Raw genomic sequence first — 23,485 nt, forward strand, 5'->3', positions numbered from 1 at the left:
AGATAAACTTTCTACTGTAAACGGTGTCACCATAGACGGATTTCCGCGCGGCGTCATCACAGAGCAGAATGCGCAATCTGCGCATGCTCGGGGGAAACGAATTGTTGCGCCGTTCACTCTGTTGTTATGTTCGGGAGTTAGCTAGCCATAATTCTGCTATTATAGGCATAATAGGCATAATGCTGCTATTATATACAAACAGATCCAAATTCCAACAAATCATTTTTATTGAGTAAACAAGGTATTACAAACTGCATAATTTAATCTACTTTCATTAAACCCGGTGAAGATCATTTCTTTTATGAATGGACATTTGACCAGAGCTGCTGCGGGTAATGGCGCCCTCTATAGGCTTAGTTGGCTTACCCCCTCCTCTGCGCGGTCATATCCTCTCAATGTTTACAAACATGAAACCCGTCTATAGGTTCAGTCCGTTAGGTTATCTGAAGACCACAAGAGAAAAACCTTACATCTGTAAACAGCGTGACTAGAGTTACAATGAGTTAGGTCACCAACAATCTCGGAACCCTCTGCTTTTTTTCTTTTGCATTTGACTCGGGGGGGGGGGGGGGGGCTCCCAATAGAATGTGGATAACAGGATGTTGGCCGTTAGGTCCGCCCCCAGCCCTCCACTTCCGGTCCAGGTGTCTTTGTTTAATTCCCAACACGTTGTAACAGGAGCTCCCGACAGATTCAGCTGAGAGATTAGGTCACCGAAGACAGTGGTGATTTTGTAACTAGGGAAATGGCATTTTTAATGACCTTGCGTGCACGCGCATGCACCTGCATGCACGTGAATTCATGATTGAAAAGTTGATTATATAAATGTAAAACCGTTTGATACAATCAAGGACATGATTGATGAATAAGAACATTTCTATCAAAGGAATTCGTTAGAGAACAATTCATCCAACACACTTATTTATCTGTGACAGGGCCTGATATTTGAAGGATGAAATATGTATAAAGATTTGTTTTATCCAAATATTAAACATGCTGAGATGGCATGCTATGTGTTTCTCATAGTTCAACGTACAGGCTACTCCATATGACACCATTTTCATTATTCTTTTTTTAACCAAACACGATCACTTAAGTTCATAAAGTCTGCACAGGGGTGCAACAACAAGCTTTGAATATTTTTGACAAGTCACATCCAGTATTTTGTACATATTGTAGAGCAGGGGTCTTCAACGTTTTTCAGGCCAAGGAACCCCTAGCTGAGAGAGAGAGATGAAGCAGGGACCCCCTCTATATTGTATGATGTTGTGTTTCAGACTAAACCTTTTTTTTTTTACTTGGTCTGCTCTTTTTTTCTAAATTTACTTGAGTAAAAGAACAAAGGTATTGGCATAAACATTCGAGGAATTACAACAGTACAAAGGACCCCAATGGAAACAAGCCATAGGCTTTCTTGGGTTTAAAATCCTCTTAGCAGACATTGTATTGAACTGTACTTTCCTGTGCATTTAAAAAAAGAACCGCTAATAAAGTTATAAAAGACCAAATACTCAACTGGTTGTTTAGACTTGACCCAAGACCCTGTGACGGTATCCAAACAGGAATTAAACCGATATGCCCCTAGTGGGCAGTAGTGGGAGAAGGAGGATCAGTTGGGGGTCATCCTGGGATCTGAACCAAGGGCTAAGGCTTGGATATTTACGATGAGCCCAACACGATGAATGGCCTTATGGCCAGAGTGTGGCACTGTTTTACCCTGCGCCGACCTGCGGTGTCAGAAATAATTTATTTTAACACAAGTGAATGGGTTTTTTGACAAACTTTAGACTAGATTTTCTTACCGTAGCAAAAATTGTCATACATTCTATATGCTTCCAGTCGCTAGTTTAAAGTCTCCTTTCAATCATCAGGATATGCGTTTTGCTAAATTATCGTCCCATTTATTCTAAAATTGACGATAAAGTAGGCTATGCTCCAGGAGGTGCGGGATGATTTGATTGACAACCTACACAACCAATAGCATTCATTCACCGCCCCTCTCTTGATTGACAAGCTACCCCAACCAATAGCATTCTTTGGGGGTTGTTTTCCGGTTCCCTGGTCACATGTCTGGTCTCAACCAATAGCGTTTGAGTTCCGGTGTGGCCAACTGTATATATTAAAGATGGGAGGATACACGTTCCTGAACTATCGGCTTCATTTTCGGTCTGTAGAAAGCAGGGGAGTGGCTTTGTCCATTAATTTTTTACAGTCTATGATCTGAACCAACTCTGAGATAGGCTCTATGCACAGCAGCCATATTGGAAAGAAATTGGGCCTCTGTTTACTTCCTTCACAGGTCTTACCAATGATACAAATTAAGGCTCTGTTCCATTCTGGTCAGGGGGCTGATATCGTGCATGTTGGCTCACTAGAAACACTCCATTTTGGTTCCCAAATGGCCCCTTGTTGTGGGTTTCTAGTGTACAAATGGAACCATTTGTACACTCTCAGAGTTAAAAACCCAAGTGGGTCTCAAAGTGTGGTCCAGGGACCCTCATGGTTCCTTGAGGGCGTTCTTTGGACCCTTACGGGAATGTAACTCTGAGAGTGTACAAATGGAACCAAATGGACCCTTACGGGTCCATTTGGTTCCATTTGTACACTCTCAGAGTTATGGGGGTCCTTGAAAGGTTTGAGAACCACTGTGCTACACTAAAGAGACAGACAACAGAGCCTTAATTAGTATTATTGGTAAGACCTGTGAAGCAAGTAAGGAAGAGGCCCCCGTTTCTTTCCAATATGGCTGCTGTGCATAGAGCCTATTGAATCCAGATGGTAGCTCCACGAGGAAAAGTAAGGAAAGTTTCGCGGAAAACGCCGGAGTGACAACACTCGAGGACCTTTCTCTCTCTGATGTTTCCCGCGCTCGAAACAATTCAGGGGTCCCTGCAAACTAGCCGAGCATGTTGGGAATGCGAGCTAGGCCCTTAATTACACACCGCTTGGTGTTTGGCTGTCAGCGGCCACGTTTGGACGGAGCCCTCTGTGCTTTTAGGAAACCAGTAATCTCTTGACGAGAAGCACCTTGGCTGGAATTAGTGGCTGTGCTCCTGTATGGCCTGCGCTCGGGTTCTCACAGACATAACTCATCCTGGAATGGATGGATATTGGGAGACATTGGAAAATGACCTCTTTCTTACGACTCATTTATGTCCCGGGGTCACGCTTTTGACCCGCTCGGGTCAACAGGCCACTCCCAGCAGGTCGGCCCAAACGGGTGCTTTTGGTTTCGACAAAAAATAATAATAGCTTCTGTTAAGGGCTGGGCAATTAAACGGAAATATATCAAAACCAAAAATGATTTACCTATAACCGACTTAAAGCTGCACTATTTAACTTTCCTCTTCTACCCCGGATTTGAACCCGGTTTCCTGCGCAAGTGCTGACATTTTGTACCATTGAGCTAATAGAGCCGGCCTGCTTGTTCGGGGGGATACATTGAATCTTGACCATCAGGTCAAAATCCGTGTCAGATCCTGTGTCTAGGTGAGACATGACCTTTGACACAATCTAAATGTCTCAATAGAAGAGCAGGGAGACAAAATACAACCACCCCAATTGTATAAGTACTCTACCATACAGGTATAGTTGGACAAAAATACATTTTATTCATTACATCTGGCTCATGTAGGTTCATTGATTAATCGAGAATATTTTTTTTCTTTCAAAAAAAAAAGTCTTATATCGTCACAAAAAAATCGAGCCTGATTATACAGTCTGATTACCACTTGTGCCCTGTATTATACAGTACTTCATTGTTCAATGGTGGCGTGCACACATAGTGAAAATAGACGATCTACAAGCTCTTTTCCCCCCTGTGGGACCGCCTCCAGACCAAACACTTTGTGTATGGTCAATGCTCAGGCTTCTATCTTCCAATGAAATGATTACCTTTTGTTTGTTGTAACGTTAAGCTTAATTTATTACACCTATGTGCAACGGTGTTGCTTTCTTGACAAAACAACATCTATAAGCTATCCACACACCTTACATTGTGACGCGATGATGACTTGCAAATGTAAATCAGTTAGTTTTGGCTAGGTTATGTAATGGAGTGAAGTTGCAGGACTCTTTTTTTGTTGTCTTCAGCAAATGATAATCCTCCTGATCAATATCGGGTTGCCTTAATGTTGACATCTACGCCAGCACCTGTTGTAACTTGATTTAACCCATTAAGTATGGGGTTAGAACAGACTCAAAATTATCTGTATCCGTGAAAGCAGATTTGTACTCGTAGAGACAATTCGCAACAAACAGTCTGTAAGTGTAAATCAGATTTGTACTTGTAAAGTACAATTCGTAACTCAAATATCAACATCTGTAACTCAAATATCAACATTTGTAACTCGTGTATCAACATTTGTAACTCGTGCATCAACATTTGTGTGTCAACTTATACATTTTAGAAGGAGATTTATTTGTGACTTTCCACCGATTTGTGTGAGTAATTATGAGACTCTTTTACCACACTGTTTTGTCATATGACTCGTAACTTGTAAAAAATAAAATCACCTATTTATGCAGAGTCATTTGTATTTGTGTATCTAAATGTACAACTCATAAATCAACATTTGTGTGTCAACTTAAGACATTATAAACGCAAATGTAGCTGTGACTAATTTTGAGACTATGCTGGTGTTCAAACAGTCTCATATATATTCGTATCTGTAAATAAGATTTGTACCTATTTTCACATTTGTAACTCAAATAACAACATCTGTATGTCATATATGAACATTTGTAAGTCAACTTTGAAATTATAAAACTAAATGTAGCTGTTAATGTACACGGATCTGTGTGACGAATTATGAGACTGTTGTCCCGTGTTAAATGCAAACAGATCTGTGACTCGTGTTAGGAGCAGTACCGAGTGCCTCCGCTAGATGGCGGTGTGAGTACACGATATGCTCGGCTACATGATTTGCTCGGGGTCCTGCGCTTGCTACCGACGTCACACACTATGATTGGCTGTACGTCTGAACGATGACGTGGCACATTGTGATTGGCTTGTGGCTTTTTTTCTTTTCAAAACTTTATTGAACACTGTTACTGATAACTTAAGATAATGAGGGCAATATTATGCCCTAATTAGCCCAAGCTATCACTGGAACCTGGACCCTGTGTAGACTTTATGATTTTGGGTAAAAAGGTGTTAAGACTGTAAAGGTATAGTAATAATAAAAGAGACGACAACGACAGGTTAAAATAAGGTAATTATTATTACAAAATGAGTTATTAATTACAGTTACAATTAATTGCGGTTAGATTGAGTTTGCACAGAGCTGCGATAGGAGGCAATACAAAAATAAGGATCGTATAGCGTTCCTTCAGGTTAAGTAAAAATGTTACAACTGCATTATGGCAGAGAGAGATTCAGATATATTGAAGGAGGAACAGTCTGTTATCTTCACAGAGTTGGATGAGGGGGGGGGGATTTTGACCTCGCAGGATGACTTCAAAGCCCTCTTCCAGGACTAAAAGCAAAATGAGTACGCAGCTCCCGGAAATCTTGTGACCCAAATCCAAGGATCGGGGCAAAACTTGATAGTAGGCTCCAGGAATCCACAACAAGACAGTTTCTCAGGATGACTTAGACACAACTTTCAGGCAGTGTACAGTTCACGGCTGCACCCTTGTGTGTCCAGGGTGGACAGATGGCCTTCTGCTGTATTTCACGTGATGTTAAAACCTTTATGCAGCATTTATATTAATTTGACATTTAAAGCAGGTTCAGGACATTAGACAAATTATGATTAATCAAAACATATCCATCAAGCCTACCTCTTTATCATGATTTGGATAGGGTCAAAGGGCAAGCTGATTGTACCTTGTGACATTATTCAAACCAAACCAGACACAGACAGGCTTACAGTGACTAAGTAAGGACACAGAGATTTCAAATGACCTAAAGGGCAAATGGATTGGAAGTACCAATATATTTTAAGGACTGTATAATTTAAATTGAATTGTAGATTAATAAACCTTACATTGTGACAGATATTACTTTGAAAGGACTGTATATAATGGTTATTCATTCAATTAGGAAGTAAAACAGGGTTATATTTCATGAGATTTCGAGACCCATACGACAAAGTTTTTCCCGGGTATTACCTTTTGTTTAGTGGAGTCGCGTCTAGTTCTCCACCTGCAGCGTTCAGCAACAGCTGATTAACAATTCACATCTCCACTAACAAATAATTTTATTATAATTCAAAAATCTCAGCTAATGTACCGTTCCAAAACAAATCTTTTCAAAATACGTTTGGATGTAATCAATTTTTTTTTTAGCACCTGTTATTGACCCATAGCCCGTTTTGGTTGATAGAGTGAGGGGAAATTGACCAGGCTGACAAGTTTTTGAAATTGGACTTTGACAAGACACCTACGTAACTGATCAAAGACGATTCTGGACAATTCAGATAAGAGAATTACCCCTCCTCGTGTTGAGCTGGTCCAGATACTTTAACAAGTTTTTAAGTATTTAAAATGTAACGGTACACTTCTGACCTGTACTTTTACTTGTTGGTAGTAGGGCTGTGTCTAGCCTTCCACCTGCGGCCTTTAGCAACAGTTGATTAACCATTCACATCCCCACTAACAAATAACTTTACTTTATTTAGGGAAAAACTCAGTGGAATGGCCCCAAAACCCAGGAAATACCTCCCGAATGTAATACCTCCTGATTGCATGTATATGGGGTTTATTTTGGTAGGAGGAATCATGTTAATGGATTAAGTAAGTACAACCTGAGTAAATACAAACTGTTTGTGTAATTTTCAAATGTTTTCAATCTAAGTATATTGTTAAAGTAGGTTTTTTCCTTATCACCCATATGTATAGATACCAATGCAGGGCGAAACATCACATCAGTATGTATACAAAGTACCAGTAACTTTCAAATGTTTTCAATCTAAGTATATTCAGCAAATCAAATCAATTATTCATCTACAAATCTCTCCCCTTGTCACATTCAATGGGTAAATGAAGGTGACATGGAAAAGAAACAAATCAGATTTAAACACAATGGGAACATGAAAAATGTAAAAGAAAATATGGAAATATTTATTTGAGGTTCTATTCTGAAGGGTACATTCATTTCCACCGAGCTTAGGACAACTGTGAAAATGAATGACTCTTCACTGATTTATTCTTTTATCCTTCATCTAAACTAAAAACAAACAAATGCATTCCAGGGTTCGTATTAATATGTAAATCAGTTGTGGGGTTGTACCCCACTTACCTCCTAGGTCTATTTACAGCACAATACGAATTGGCCTGGAACGTGAGGCATACTGTGTTTTGTTCTGAAAATAGACAAACAAAAAAAATGACAGTACAAAAGAAAACAAATAAAGAAATACATATATTCATATATCTATATACATATATATAATAATTTTAAACCTTCCAATACCCTCAGATACCCATAACCATACATGGCGTTACATCATATGGATATAGTATATATGAAAGAATTATGATTAAAATGTTTAAAATTAAAATATAACAATGACAAAATTAAAATAAACATATTCGTTGCGAAGAGTTAGAGTTAGATAAAGTACATCAAAATAAATTGAAAAGAAAACACAGACTTTGGAAAAAAATAAAATAGCAGATCTACAAGTTTAGTTAAAAATGATCAAATATCTTTAAAACTTTAAAATTAATTCTTCTTATTCATCATTAAAATGTTTCCAAAGAATAGTATAAAGAATATTATAATATTGTAATGTATTTAATCTAATATTCACTGATAAGTATTGAATTCAATGGAATGTGTAGGAGTGACCCTGATAAGTATTGAATGTAATGGAATCTGTAGAAGTGACGTGGTAAAGTGACGTGACAGGGAAGCTGATACTTCCTGTTGAATGAATTCTGGGTAATTGAGTCCATTAAAGAAAACCAAAAAAAATTAGAACTTATTATTTAAGGAATATGTCTATATAGACATATCCATACATGTGGCGAGGGATGGAACTAGAATGGTCAAAATATGGTTACAGAGGTCTGAGTTTAAGATATAAGTACAATGAAACCACAGAAAATAATCAGCATTCCTGGGTTGAGTTTATTAGTCGACTTAGTCTGTCTAGCAGACGAATGAGCTCTTGTGATTGCTTAAATCGACCATTTTTATCGATTAATGGTCTACCACACGTACAATAATTTATGAAAAACATATCCCCGAAAATCAATAATTTGTGAATGCAAGTCGACCAATATTCATAATCCTACAGAGTAAAATAGATATATTAGTTCTCGTGAACAAACATTAACACAAAATTAATTTACGCGAATGACGAGGGGTCGCACACTTATCTACACTTGATCCCTCCCCTGGTGTGAGACCAGCATAATGATTTATACATGTACCTAAAACGTTCTCATCGAACACCCAAAGTTTGGATCGGGGGTTATTCTAGATGATATGATCTGAGGTACACCATAAATCCATATACATATATACATACTCATACAGGGCGGAACCTAGCACAAGTATCTATATATAAATAAAGAACTGGAAATATTCAGAAATGAGAATATCCAGCTGCTTAGTCAAACACCAGTGTAAAAAATATGGAGGATGTCCAGTACAGATCGCGTGCGGTTAATATAACCTTCTTACGTCATTATCCTACACTTTTCCATAGCACAAGAGGGCTGCTCTCAAAAAAAATTACCCTGAGCATGTCAGTCAACAACTTGTCAACACATTAACAGCACAAAAGCAACTATGAGCAGCCTAAATGTTTACCGCGGAGAGGAAGGAAGAGAAAAAGAGAGAGAGAGAGAGAGATGGAGAGATGGAGAGAGAGAGATAGATATATAGTGAAATATTGTATTTTTAAGAACGTTTAGTCTAGAATCTATTTATGGCAGTGGATACGGGCGCTCTAACAGACTATAGTTAAAGTTTGACACGCTCAAAGCCCTGAAAAGATTCCCCGTTCAAAAAGTTTTGAAGAACGAAAATAAATGATGAGTTATATAAGTGACCGTCTAGACCATATTATACAAAATATATATATTCAAGAATGTTTTTCATGAATTTAAAGGGGGTTATAAAACATTTTAGTTTAAATCAAAATTAATAAAATAAAATTAAATCAAAATTAAGGAGTAGTCTGTTCATAAAGTCTTGTTTGTGTAACATAAATGAAACAATATTACAATTAAAAGAAAAAGATTTAACTCTTGAAACGTAATGTCTAATGATTATCACAATCCCTCTTTTGACCCGACATAAAAGTCAGGAAAATGAGCGATTTGACGATAAATGGTATCTTGCAGTTATACCTATATATACACACATACATACATATGCCTGTCGATATACATATACCCACAGATACAAAGAACTACTGGTATCTATATCCATACGTACGCATCCTGCAGGCAAGGTAGACCCATGCCGGTCACACATACTGTACGTATGTATATATATACAAAAAAAACACAGATCTACGATCTATAAAAAATATCTGTATTTAGAAAAAGGTTCACCAAAAGATTCCTTGTAAGCGTTAATCTGATATAAAGGTTAGTGTTGTATTTTTTTTAGCATGAATTCGTTTCGAGGGAGCGAGTTCTACAAGCTACTGTATGCTAGATGCTAGATGACCCCGGAAACATAAGCTACCGGGGTTTCCCATAAATCGCCCCGGAAGTATAAGCCCGCAATGATTTATGGGAAATGAAGTCATCTAAAAGTTACATAGAAAAATCAGCGACAAAGCTTTGAAAAGTATTTACAATTATCTGAATTTATGGGGCATAAACAAAATATATTTACTGGTTCAATGAATTTAGAACAGAAGGGGGAAAGGAATATAAAATTTATTATTAAGGCTTATTTTTAAAACTCACAATATTAAATGGATTTAATCTACAGTGGTCAAAATAAAACCGGTCAAAGGTAAAATATATATATATATATGTCCACCCCCCACAACACCCCGGCCGGAGGTGATGAGAGAAAGAGACAATAAAAATACATTAGAGTGTAGCGCTCCACTCTGAATTTTAGAGATGAAAATTAATAACGAGCTACATAATGACCACAGTAGATAGGAAAATTTATGAGACACAGGAATGTCCTAATAACCGACTAAGTTGAATAGCCGACAAAGAGATAAGATTTGTTCTCCCGTCGGACACATAATTATATATTTATCTGGGTAGCCCAGTGCGATAGGATGGATAACGCGGTGGCGGGTGTCCAGTGGACATGATCCCGCATTGTTTGGAACTGCTCTTCTGGCAAGGGTGTTAAATGGCGATAGGTTGTTTTTATGTGGGAATTAAGGGCGTCGAGAGTGTCTCTCTGTCTCCGAGTTAAGAATTTGGAATAGTTTAGTATCGGCACATAAATTATGGCATTTGGAAATGTTTCTCTGGCCACCAAGTGTATCATGTTGAGGGCTGCCATGTTTAAACATTTGACATTTAATGGAATATTGGGCTGGTCCCTGGAATTAATGCCAAGAGAGAAGACAACGATGCCAGCATAGTTGTCCTTCGCGGTTTTACTCAACATATGGCAAATATTTCGAAAGTTGCCGCCGGGGAAGCTGTCAATTTGAACGTTTGAAAACGGGTAGCTCGGTATCCGTGCCAAATTACTGTCTCCCAGTATCAGAATGGGTCGCTGCCGTTCGAAAGCCCAAGACCGCTTGTCATTACCATGTTTGACGGGAACGGAATAATTACGCTGAAGTGGGAGCTGGAGGAGGGCATGGTTTGAACCTCCGCATCCCTGTGAGGGGAGCGGACAAGCGTAGGACAGATGATTGAGTTGACCACATGCATAACATTGCACGGGTGATGTGCGTCTAGTCATTGGAAGGGCTTCCCTAGGGGGTAATTCTCTCGGGGCGGCCGGCATGGTAGGGACTGGCATGTTAGCCAGTGAGCGGGCTACCATGCAGACAGAAGGGGGTCTATAATTTGGGGGTTGTCTATGCCTTAGATATGCCATTATGGTGTTATTACAATTAAAAAGAGACCCTTGCCAGGTTAATTCTGAATCTAATAAGATCAATGATTTGAATTATGAAAATTAAATTAGTTTTGGGATGGTTAAATTTAACAGTTAATTTATAACTATTTTATATCTAAAGTGAACAGTTTAATTTATGGCAATTTACAGTTATATGATATAACTATAAATTGTCACAATGCCTCTCTAATGTGCAAAGTCAATAAACCATACTATACCCTTCCAGTAGACCGATCACCGGATCCAGTATTCCGCAAAGAAATGAAAAATATATTTCCGAGTATATAAAAAATCCTAGTAATTCGCTCGTTCACGAAAAATCAGAGTATTTCGCGTATTTTATCCGCGCTCGTTTGGACCATTTGATAACTTAAGATAATGAGGGCAATATTATGCCCTAATTAGCCCAAGCTATCACTGGAACCTGGACCCTGTGTAGACTTTATGATTTTGGGTAAAAAGGTGTTAAGACTGTAAAGGTATAGTAATAATAAAAGAGACGACAACGACAGGTTAAAATAAGGTAATTATTATTACAAAATGAGTTATTAATTACAGTTACAATTAATTGCGGTTAGATTGAGTTTGCACAGAGCTGCGATAGGAGGCAATACAAAAATAAGGATCGTATAGCGTTCCTTCAGGTTAAGTAAAAATGTTACAACTGCATTATGGCAGAGAGAGATTCAGATATATTGAAGGAGGAACAGTCTGTTATCTTCACAGAGTTGGATGAGGGGGGGGGGGATTTTGACCTCGCAGGATGACTTCAAAGCCCTCTTCCAGGACTAAAAGCAAAATGAGTACGCAGCTCCCGGAAATCTTGTGACCCAAATCCAAGGATCGGGGCAAAACTTGATAGTAGGCTCCAGGAATCCACAACAAGACAGTTTCTCAGGATGACTTAGACACAACTTTCAGGCAGTGTACAGTTCACGGCTGCACCCTTGTGTGTCCAGGGTGGACAGATGGCCTTCTGCTGTATTTCACGTGATGTTAAAACCTTTATGCAGCATTTATATTAATTTGACATTTAAAGCAGGTTCAGGACATTAGACAAATTATGATTAATCAAAACATATCCATCAGTTACAAATCACACAAATCAGTGTTACGTTATGGATAAGTGTTGTTTATTATTTTAAAATAAACGTCTTTTTCCAGTGGTAACCTATTCATATCATTGATAATTAAATAAGTTTGAAGAGGCTTAATGGTGATTATTTAGTGAATTATGGACAATTTGTTTGTTTTAACATAACGTTAATAATATGTTTTCGTGATAATATATTTGTGTCTCTATAATATTAATAAATGATAATATATAATAATATATAAAGATGTCCCCTGGTTCTTTTTGAAAAATACAAAAAATCATTGATAATTAAATAAGTTTGAAGAGGCTTAATGGTGATTATTTAGTGAATTATGGACAATTTGTTTGTTTTAACAGAACGTTTAGAACGTTTTATTAAATACGTTTTATAGAGGCTTGATTATTTAGTGAATTATGGATAATTTGTTTGTTTTAACATAACGTTAATAATATGTTTTCGCGATAATATATTTGTGTCTCTATAATATTAATATATGATAATATATAATAATATATAAAGATATCCACTGGTTCTTTTTGAAAAATACAAAAAATCTTCTAAGTACAAAGCAGGGGCGGACTGGCCATTTTGAGCAAAATATTTTTGCTCCCGTTTTAGGATTATTATGCTAATTTCCGGGTCGCGCGGCCCAATTATTAGTTACGTTAGTGTTTGGGCTGGGATGCTTTCCAGCAGGGGCCTCAGTGCGGCTGCAGAGTTCATGTGCAGGGCTGGGCTGGAGCAGTGAAACGCCCCCCCCCCCCCCCCCCCCCCCCCCCCCCCCATTGACAAAGGGGGGGGGGGGGGGGGGGGGGGGGGGGCGGTTCGGACCAAAATGCCAGGGCTGAATTTTGGTCCCAGTCCGGCCCACCAGGTCTCTGCGGAGGGGGGTCCGCTCCACCCAACCACGTACCCAGGATCGGGGTGCCTTGGTCTGGGTAGAGAGGGACCGCCAAAGGGGGTCCCTGGTTCGTTTTGAAAAATACAAAAAATCTTTTAAGTACCACCAGGTCTCTGCGGAGGGGGGTCTGCAGAGACCTGGTGGTACTTTGTACTTAGAAGATTTTTTGTATTTTTCAAAAAGAGACCTGGTGGTACTTTGTACTTAGAAGATTTTTTGTATTTTTCAAAAAGAACCAGGGACCCCCTTTGGCGGTCCCTCTCTACCCAGACCAAGGCACCCCGATCCTGGGTACGTGGTTGGGTGGAGCGGACCCCCCTCCGCAGAGACCTGGTGGTACTTTTTGAACTCAAAAAGAACCAGGGGATATCTTTATATATTATTATATATTATCATATATTAATATTATAGAGACACAAATATATTATCGCGAAAACATATTATTAACGTTATGTTAAAACAAACAAATTATCCATAATTCACTAAATAATCAAGCCTCTATAAAACTTATTTAATAAAACGTTCTAAACGTTCTGTTAAAACAAACAAATTGTCCATAATTCACTAAATAATCACCATTAAGCCTCTTCAAACTTATTTAATTATCAATGATATGAATAGGTTACCACTGGAAAAAGACGTTCATTTTAAAATAATAAACAACACTTATCCATAACGTAACACTGATTTGTGTGATTTGTAACAGTGTTCAATAAAGTTTTGAAAAGAAAAAAAGCCACAAGCCAATCACAATGTGCCACGTCATCGTTCAGACGTACAGCCAATCATAGTGTGTGACGTCGGTAGCAAGCGCAGGACCCCGAGCAAATCATGTAGCCGAGCATATCGTGTACTCACACCGCCATCTAGCGGAGGCACTCGGTACTGCTCCCAACACGAGTCACAGATCTGTTTGCATTTAACACGGGACAACAGTCTCATAATTCGTCACACAGATCCGTGTACATTAACAGCTACATTTAGTTTTATAATTTCAAAGTTGACTTACAAATGTTCATATATGACATACAGATGTTGTTATTTGAGTTACAAATGTGAAAATAGGTACAAATCTTATTTACAGATACGAATATATGAGACTGTTTGAACACCAGCATAGTCTCAAAATTAGTCACAGCTACATTTGCGTTTATAATGTCTTAAGTTGACACACAAATGTTGATTTACGAGTTGTACATTTAGATACACAAATACAAATGACTCTGCATAAATAGGTGATTTTATTTTTTACAAGTTACGAATCATATGACAAAACAGTGTGGTAAAAGAGTCTCATAATTACTCACACAAATCGGTGGAAAGTCACAAATAAATCTCCTTCTAAAATGTATAAGTTGACACACAAATGTTGATGCACGAGTTACAAATGTTGATACACGAGTTACAAATGTTGATATTTGAGTTACAGATGTTGATATTTGAGTTACAAATGTTGATATTTGAGTTACGAATTGCACTTTACAAGTACAAATCTGATTTACACTTACAGACTGTTTGTTGCGAATTGTCTCTACGAGTACAAATCTGCTTTCACGGATACAGATAATTTTGAGTCTGTTCTAACCCCATAATTAAGACCTGAAACGCATCTGTGTCACTTTAGATTTCTTTGGCTATTCAAAAATAGCAGATATACAAGGTCATAGCGCGGCACCGAGTGCCGCGCTATGAGCTTGTAGATCTGCTATTTTTGAAAAATCTTGAAACATTTTTTTTTAGATTTTTTTCAAAAAACTGTTAGGATTTAGAAAACCTTTTTAAGAATCGCCTCAGGTCTTAATGGGTTTAATATGCTGAGATTATCCGGTTAGGGCAAAGTTCGTAGCGATGCGCAGATACGCCATTCAGCAAATAGACGGACCCCGAGCTATTGAGAGAGTATGCCTACGATAGACTCCGTTGTAAACGGAAGAGAAGAACATAATATGCAAATATTTTCAGGCAGGATAGCAAGTGGTAGCAAGATCAAAGGGTGCCATGTCACTATTTCCAACGTCCCATTATTCCAACTGGACCCATTATGACCAACCCTATCCTTAACCCTAACACTATAACCTCACACTAACCTAACGTTTGTTGGACTAGGACGTCAGAATAATGGGAGGTCGGAATTATGAGCGGGCCCCGATCAAAGAGTGTCTCGCAACTTTCAGTGGGTCTGGATTCGTTATCTCTCTCTCCTCTCCTCTTCTTACAAATTGTGTAACAGGATCACTGCTATATACCATACAGGTATAGTGTCATTTATTGCAGATTTCCAGATAGTGTGTGATTATAGTGCAAGAAATAATCATGGTTTCACAGCTATCACGATTATTATGCGAATGTTTATGCATTTATTACAATGGATGTATACATTTTTCTAGGCCCTAGAGGCCAAGAAAAAAAAACGTACAGTACATGTTTAAACATCCATGCACTGTACGGGCCTCATTCCTAGTAGCAGTGGTGTAAAGTAACTAAGTACATTTACTCAAGTACAGTACTTCAGTACAGTTTTGAGGTATTTTTACTTTACTGGAGTATTTCTCATTTTCAGTACTTTTACTTCTACTCCACTACATCTCAGAGGCAAAGACTATACTTTTACTCCGCCACAATTATTTGAAAACTTTAGTTAGTAGTTACTTTGTAGATTTGGATTATTCTTACAAAACGTACATTAACCACTTCAGCCCTATTTAAACTTTGGCTATTTGAAAATAGCAGATCTACAAGCTCACAACACGTCGCGATGCAACATGTTGTGAGCTTGTAGATCTGCTATTTTCAAAATATTTGAATACATTGTATACAATTGATACCTTGTGAAACGGGACTTTCTGCATAATAACTACTTTTACTTTTGGTCCTTTAAGTATATTTTGATACCAATACTTTTGTACTTTTACTCAAGTAAATTGAGTACTTTTTCCACCACTGGTAGCCCCAGCCCACAGGTGGTGAATGGCTACTATATAATACCATATCTTGTCATTTAGTGCAGATGTCCAGATTGTGTGTGTGTGTGTGTGTGTGTGTGTGTTTGTGTGTGTGTGTGTGTGTGTGTGTGTGTGTGTGTGTGTGTGTGTGTGTGTGTGTGTGAAGGCCCTACGGTGCACGGGTCCATTCCTGAGTGCAACACTACAGTAGTGTGTGTGTGTGTGTGTGTGTTTTAATGTGAGTGTCCTTCTTTCTTTCTGTCATTAACTGCAGCGGGGTCATCCTGCTTGCAGAGAGAGCAGATGTTCCACTAACTAATGAGTAGCTGCTGCCTGGCCTTTATGAGGTTAAAGTTGAACCCTTCAGTCGCCCACCCCCCCCCACACCCCCCCTCCCCCGTTCCTGACACACCCACCAGGAGCACAAAGGGTCAACTTTAATCTACACAGTCACCTCCACTTCTCTGTGTGTGTGTGTGTGTGTGTGTGTGTGTGTGTTTGTGTGTTTGTGGTGTGTGTGTGTGTGTGTGTGTGTGTGTGTGTGTGTGTGTGTGTGTGTGTGTGCGTGTGCGTGCGTGTGTGTGTGTGTGGTTGGTAGAAGAAATACTTTTACTCAGTAAAAGTACTGTAATGAAGAAGGCCTTGTACGAGTAAAAGTCCCGTATTCAAAAGTTGACTGAGTAAAAAGTACAAAAAAAGTATTGGAATCAAAATATAAATGTAAATAATATGCTGTACTCATTATGCAGAAGGCCCAATTTCAAAGATTTTCTTTTAAAACATTGTAAAAAAGAAAATCGACTCTGGTAGATCGTCTATTTTCGACTAGCCGTAGAATAAAACGGGGCTCAATTGGTTCATGTATGTCTTGTCATCATACTTTGCAACACATCTGCAAAATAGCCAAGTAACTAAAGTCTCCAAATAATTGTAGTTGAGTAAAAAACTTAAAAGTGCAATATTTGCCTTTTTGAGATGGAGTATTTAGTATAAAGCATTGAAAAATGGACTCAGGCCAGTAAAGGGAAAGTACTGTACCTCAAGATTTTACTTAAGTACATCACTTGGAGTACATGTACTTGGTTACCTTTCACCAGTGTGTGTGTGTGCATGTCTGTGTGTGTCTGTGTGTGCGTGCGTGTCAAATTCTCAGCTGCCGGTCTCATTTTGAAGCACCTTGACCTCCGGCAGGGCGTACAGAGGTGGTCACATCATAACTTATGGCTGGCTCTCTGAGGGGGGAAAGGGTCTCATTTTCATTTTTTTCCTCCCTCGACCGACATGTCCAAATTGGCCAAGTGCCAATTAAGCTGTCCCTCTTCCTCCCGGGGTCTCCTCTCTGCATCCCCGCTGCCCTGTACTTAACCGTCCAGCTCACCTCTCACTTCACGTGGAAGAAGAGGAACGCTCTAATCACGCGTTTCAGCCAACCGGACGGCCGCAATCAAGTAAAAGTTTCTCAAGCTTTTTCTTTTTTTTTCCGAAAAGAAAAAGAAAAAAAAAACTAAAAGAAAAGGTCAATACATTAAAAAAAAGGATGTTATAATAGGTTCTGTGGACAGCATAGACGTCCTTCACAGGTGTTACCAATGATGATACTAATTAAGGCTCTGTTCCATTTAGTGTTGTACAGTGGTTCTCAAACTTCTTCATTTCAAGGACCCTCATAACTCTGAGAGTGTACAAATGGAACCAAATGGACCCTTACGGGTCCATTTGGTTCCATTTGTACACTCTCAGAGTTACACACCCGTAAGGGGCCATTTGGAACCCCCCTCAAGGAACCATGAGGGTCCCTGGACCACACTTTGAGACTCACTGGTGTAGCAGAGTGTTTGCAGTGAGCCAACATGCACAATATCAGCACCCTGACTCTGTTTGACCAGAATGGAACAGAGCCTTCATTAGTATCATTGGTAAGACCTGTGAAGGAAGTAAGGAAGAGGCCCAATTTCTTTCCAATATATGGCTGCTGTGCACAGAGCCTATTGCGAAGGGTCGGCAATGAAACCAAATCGGTAATGTGTGCACTCTCGGAGTTAAATAAGCACTGAGAATTTCACGGTGTAGTTTGGGGTCACAGAGAAAAAATAAATAAATATATATATCAAATGGGGGTCCGTGGCCTAAATGCATATCAAACCGAACCGGGGGTCCTTGATATTAGTTAAGGACGGTGTTTCGCCCTGGAAGGCTGTCATCAAGTACAAGTTTCTCACGTTTTTTCAAAAAGGGGGAAAAAACTGAAAACCCCCCCGAAAAACCTAAAAGAAGGCCAATAAAATGTAAAAAGGGATGTTTTATTGTTGTAGGTTTCAGGAATTAGATAAACATCTGTGTAATTGACCCGTTAGTTGCTGTTGGATTCAATGTTTACTGTGGTGGTCACTTTAGAGACACTCAGTCCCTCCAGGGCAGTGGTTCCCAACCCCCTACCCCCCCCCCCCCCCCCTTCTTACATGTGACACAAGCTGAGACCCCCCACAGCTATGCTTGTAGTGCAACAAGTAGCCAAACCCATCTAAAAAAAATGTTTTAAACATTTTTGACAATATAATGAGAAAATAGGGATGCCAGGTTGAAAGTGATTATTTTTTTTATTATATATTTTTTATTGACACAAATAACTTACAAACAAGACATACAAATAAAACACAAAAGACAAATACAGACAAAAGACGACAATGACAGTGGTAGTACTGTAGTGTGCTTAAGCTTAACCCATTCAATCCGGGAATCTGTGTCCTTTTAGATTTCTTTGGCTATTCGAAAATAGCAGATCTACAAGCTCATAGTGTGGCACCGAGTGTCGTGCTATGAGCTTATATATCTATTTTTTTTTAATTTGTGCAAAAATTTGAATATACATTTGTTTTTAAAGCAAACATTTCTATCTCAAATCTTTGCCTCTGGGGGTCCCTGGAACCACATATTTTGAGATGGGGGTCCGCGGCCAAATACATATCTAAAAATGATTCATGTCAAGGACTCGCAGAATTATATGTATTTGGCCGCGGACCCCCATCTCAAAATGTTTTCTTCCAGGGACCCCCCCAGAATCAAAGATTTGAGTTACAAATGTTACAAAAATATATATATATATTCAAATATTTGACATCACAAATGTTCACGATTTTTTCAAAAATAGCATATGTATAGATCTGCTATTTTTTAATAGCCAAAGAAATCTTAAAATGACTTAATGGATTAAGCATAATAGGACAGACCAAGCGTAGGTATAGCGTTATAGTTCCTGGCCAGGCCAGGCCATACTCACAAAAAGTGTATTAGTGGGTCCCAGCATATTTTGTGGAATCTCTCTGTGGGGCCTTTGAAAGTACATCAGATGTTTCTTTCCCCCCAGTTTGATGTAACCGCATCACATCCTCGATACGCTGACAGAATGTACTTACTGTAAGTAGCAACGCAGGCATCAGGTTCAGTCTGTTTCTGCTTTATTTAAGCAACACGTACTGTAATCCACGTTTCTGGAGGTCAGGGAACGAAACGGACGGTCGTTGCCAAACTGCCATTGATCTCCCTGTGGTTCCAATGAGTCAGAGACACACACACGCTCGCACACACACACACACACACACACACACACACACACACACACACACACACACACACACACACACACACACACACACACACACACACAGTGGTGTAAAGTAACAAAGTACATTTACTCACGTGCTGTACTTAAGTACAATGTTGAGGTACTTTTACTTTACTGGAGTATTTCTCAGAGGCAAATATTGTACTTTTACTCCACTACAATTATTTGCAAACGTTATACTCTGCAGATATAAATGATTACATTATGACACATACGTTAACCACTTTAGGCCTATTTTATACCTAGGATATTTGAAAATAGCAGATCTACAAGCTCACAACGCGCCGCGATGCGACGCGTTGTGAGCTTGTAGATCGGCTATTTTCAGACATTTTAGTACTTTTACTTTTGGTACTTTTAAGTACATTTTGATACCAATACTTTTGTACTTTTACTCAAGTCGATTTTGAATTCCGGACTTTTACTTGTAACAGAGTATTTCTACAAAGCAGTATTGATACTTTTACTTGAGTAAAACATTTGAGTACTTTTTCCACCACTTGCGCAAACACACACACACACACACACACACACACACACACACACACACACACACACACACACACACACACACACACACACACACACACACGCATGCACTCGCACGCACGCACACACAGCGGGGTGGTAGTTATTGCAACATTGCAGCATGCAGAGTATTCCTGACACAATGCCCAGGGTGGTCCGTTTGCTTACGTATACACTAAAAGCCATACAAATGAGGTGCAGTGGTTGTGTGAGTGCTGCTAATGATTAAGGCTGTGTTTTCCTTTGCATCATCAACGATGAAGACATCACAGGGCTTTTTTTTTCTCTTAATGATAATCTCACATACTGTATATAACACCCCCCCCCCCCCCCCCCCAACAAACAAAAAGAGTCTGTTTCAGTGAAACAGGCTTTTGTTAGGGTTTTTTTGTCTTCGCCGGAGACTTATGTTTTCACCCCTGTCCGTCCACATGTCCGTGTGTCCGCGTGTGTCCGCGTGTGTCCGCGTGTGTCCGTGTGTGTGTCCGTGTGTGTGTCCGTGTGTGTGTCCGTGTGTGTCCGCGTGTGTCCGCGTGTGTCCGTGTGTGTCCGCGTGCTCGTCTGTGAGCAGATAATGGACCGACCGATCGGCGGTCCATGGCCACTCCCAGTGTGGCCAAGTCAGCCGCATGGCTTCGCTATAACAGGGCCTTTCAAATTTGGGCTATAGATGGTTTTACTTTACCAGAGTATTTCCAATTTTCAGTACTTTTACTTCTACTCCACTACACCTCAGAGGCAAATATTATACTTTTACTCCACTACAATTATTTGAAAACTTTAGTTACTTTGTAGATTTTGATTATTATTACAAAACATACATTAACCACTTCAGCACTATTTGAAAATAGCCGATCTACAAGCTGGCGCGTTGTGAGCTTGTGGATCTGCTATTTTCAAAAGATGTTTGATACATTTTATACATAATGAACATGATACCTTGTGAAACGTGACATTCTGCACAATGAGTACTTTCTACTTTTGGTACTTTAAGTATATTTTGATGCCAATACTTTTGTACTTTTAGTAAGTATTTGATTACCCGGACTTTTACTTGTAACAGAGTGTTTCTACAGTGCAGTATTGATACTTTTACTTAAGTAAAACATTTGAGTACTTTTTCCACCACTGCTGGCCACTTTTTCTTTTTTAAACACACTTTTTGCTAGTACTACTACTCCTACAAATGTTGTCCAGAACTCACACTAATCAGCATTTGTCACTTCTTTACACCCTGTAAACCTGTCACGCGGTCCTCTTGTCCACAGATGTCACCACCAGGGGGCGGCAGACATGAGTGGCGCCTTCCGACAGATAACTGTGACCTCTGACCCCGAGAAGAGCTACTTCCTGCGAGTGGACTGGTCAGGTGACCTGGGCGCTGGCTTCACTCTGGTCCTCAGCGATGGAGGCACCTCGGGCTGGATAGGAGAAGGTATGGCTGCCTGATTAATTGAATAACTTATTACCAGTTTGCAGAAGGTACAGAGGTACAGTTCTACAATAATGCTAAAAGGGCGCACAATTTTTCGGGTCTAATTCGGGTCTAACTCGGTCTAATTCGGGTCTAATTTGGGTCTAATTCGGTTCTGTTTGACCAATATAAATCAACATTTTTTCCGGTTTAAATATCAGCACAGGCGATTTTTCTGGTGATTTTTTTTTTCTTCTCCATTTTCCTCTAATCTAGCTATAAAATGTTATAAATCCTTTAAAATGCATCGTGTTTATGAGTGCATGATTTCAAAAGTGGGTTCAGGTTCTATGAAATAAGTATTTATAATTATTTTAACATTAATTTGTAATACTTTTTTTATAACACTTTTCAGTAAATCATTCATACTGTATCTTTCTGTATTTGGATATAATAGATATAATAGTGGCCTATATGTGAGACTATCGGTCTGATACTGTATAAAAATAAAATCCCTCCCCCCAAAAAAAATCAAAAAATATTTTTCGAAAAAAAAAAGAAAAAAAAAAATGTTTAAAAAAAAAAAAAATTCTCAAAATTATCTCACGGGCCAGATATTATTTCTGGGGGGCCAATTTCGGCCCGCGGGCCGCCTATTGCCGACCCCTGCTGTAGGGCATGTTTCCATTATGGTCCTGTGTATTCAATTCATCAAGAATACATGAGAATACACAATACCTGGTTGTGAGCTCGTAGATCAGCTATTTTCACTATTCTTTAGCTTTTTGAATCTTGCCCCAGACAAATATTGCGTATTACGGGCGGCAGTGGCTCAGGGGTAGAGTGGCCGGTAGAGAGGCCGATTGGGAACCGCAATGTTCCCAGTTCGATCCCGGGCTCCCCCAGAGTTGGTGCGAAGTGTCCGCATGGTTTCCTCCGCCATCGGTGTATGAATGCGTGTGTGAATGGGTGAATGTAATGAACAAGCGCTTTGGATAAAAGCGCTGTATAAATGGACCATTTAATATACCGGTATATATTACTACAACGAAGCCTTTTCGAAAGATAAAACATAAACAAAAACTTGGAAACCCGCTTTAAAAAACGATTCAAAACTATTAAAAGAAAGCAACATTCTAATAACCTTGACTGTTAGAAAATATAGAATTTCTCTGCCGTTAAGGACATTTTAAGAATTTGGGGGATGTTTGCGTTTTGCCCTTGCATATCTAGTAACCTAATATCATAAAGACATTTTATGTTTGGTTTTAGTGTAGACAATTTAAATGCTCTGATAATGATGAATGGTCCAGTTCATCGTTTGCAGGGCTTTGTACAATACAGTCATCTTATTCACTATTGAGTCTGGTGTGATTGGAGCAGGTGTGCTGATCAGCACGCACCTGGTTGACAGAACTGAGCCTTACCAGAGAACTGTGTGTGTGTGTGTGTGTGTGTGTGTGTGTGTGTGTGTGTGTGTGTGTGTGTGTGTGTGTGTGTGTGTGTGTGTGTGTGTGTGTGTGTGTGTGTGTGTGTGTGTGTGTGTGTGTGTGTGTGTGCGCGCGCGCGCGACCTTCTTCTAGATTGATGCTAGTGACCTTGCAGACATGCAGTACTTTAGTCATTCATTCATGGATTTGTTACTTAGGCTTGTGTTTCTTGACCAACAATGTTTAGAATGTAATTTAGATAGCGTGCTATTTAAACAGATGCTATAGGTTCATTGTTTATAGCAGGTGTCCTCATCCTATAGTTTCAATGTACAGAATCAGATGTTGACACTATGGTATATATCAGTGGTTCTCAACCAGCGGTCCGGGGACCACCAGTGGTCCTTGAGGGCCCCAGCCAAATTAATAGTTAGTAACCAAATGGACCCCTATGTGTCTGTAACTCTGAGAGTGTACAAATGGAACCAAATGGACCCTAACGGGTCCATTTGGTTCCATTTGTACACTCTCAGAGTTAAATGA

The 23,485-nt window shown here is 39.3% G+C and overlaps 1 protein-coding gene across 1 annotated transcript in view; it reads left to right on the forward strand.

Annotated features, from left to right (window-relative positions):
• The window catches only part of LOC311044280 (DNA repair protein XRCC4-like), a 105,223-nt gene that overhangs the window by 9,463 nt on the left and 72,275 nt on the right, over positions 1-23,485 (forward strand). The window contains exon 2 of the mRNA XM_084055735.1: positions 21,367-21,533. Within this exon, the coding sequence (XP_083911861.1) occupies positions 21,392-21,533 (142 nt within the window). The 5' untranslated portion in view covers positions 21,367-21,391. The remainder of the gene's footprint in view (positions 1-21,366; positions 21,534-23,485) is intronic.

Source organism: Gymnoscopelus microlampas, assembly GCF_963454915.1.
Source record: "Gymnoscopelus microlampas genome assembly, chromosome: 4".
Taxonomy (NCBI): Eukaryota; Metazoa; Chordata; class Actinopteri; order Myctophiformes; family Myctophidae; genus Gymnoscopelus; species Gymnoscopelus microlampas.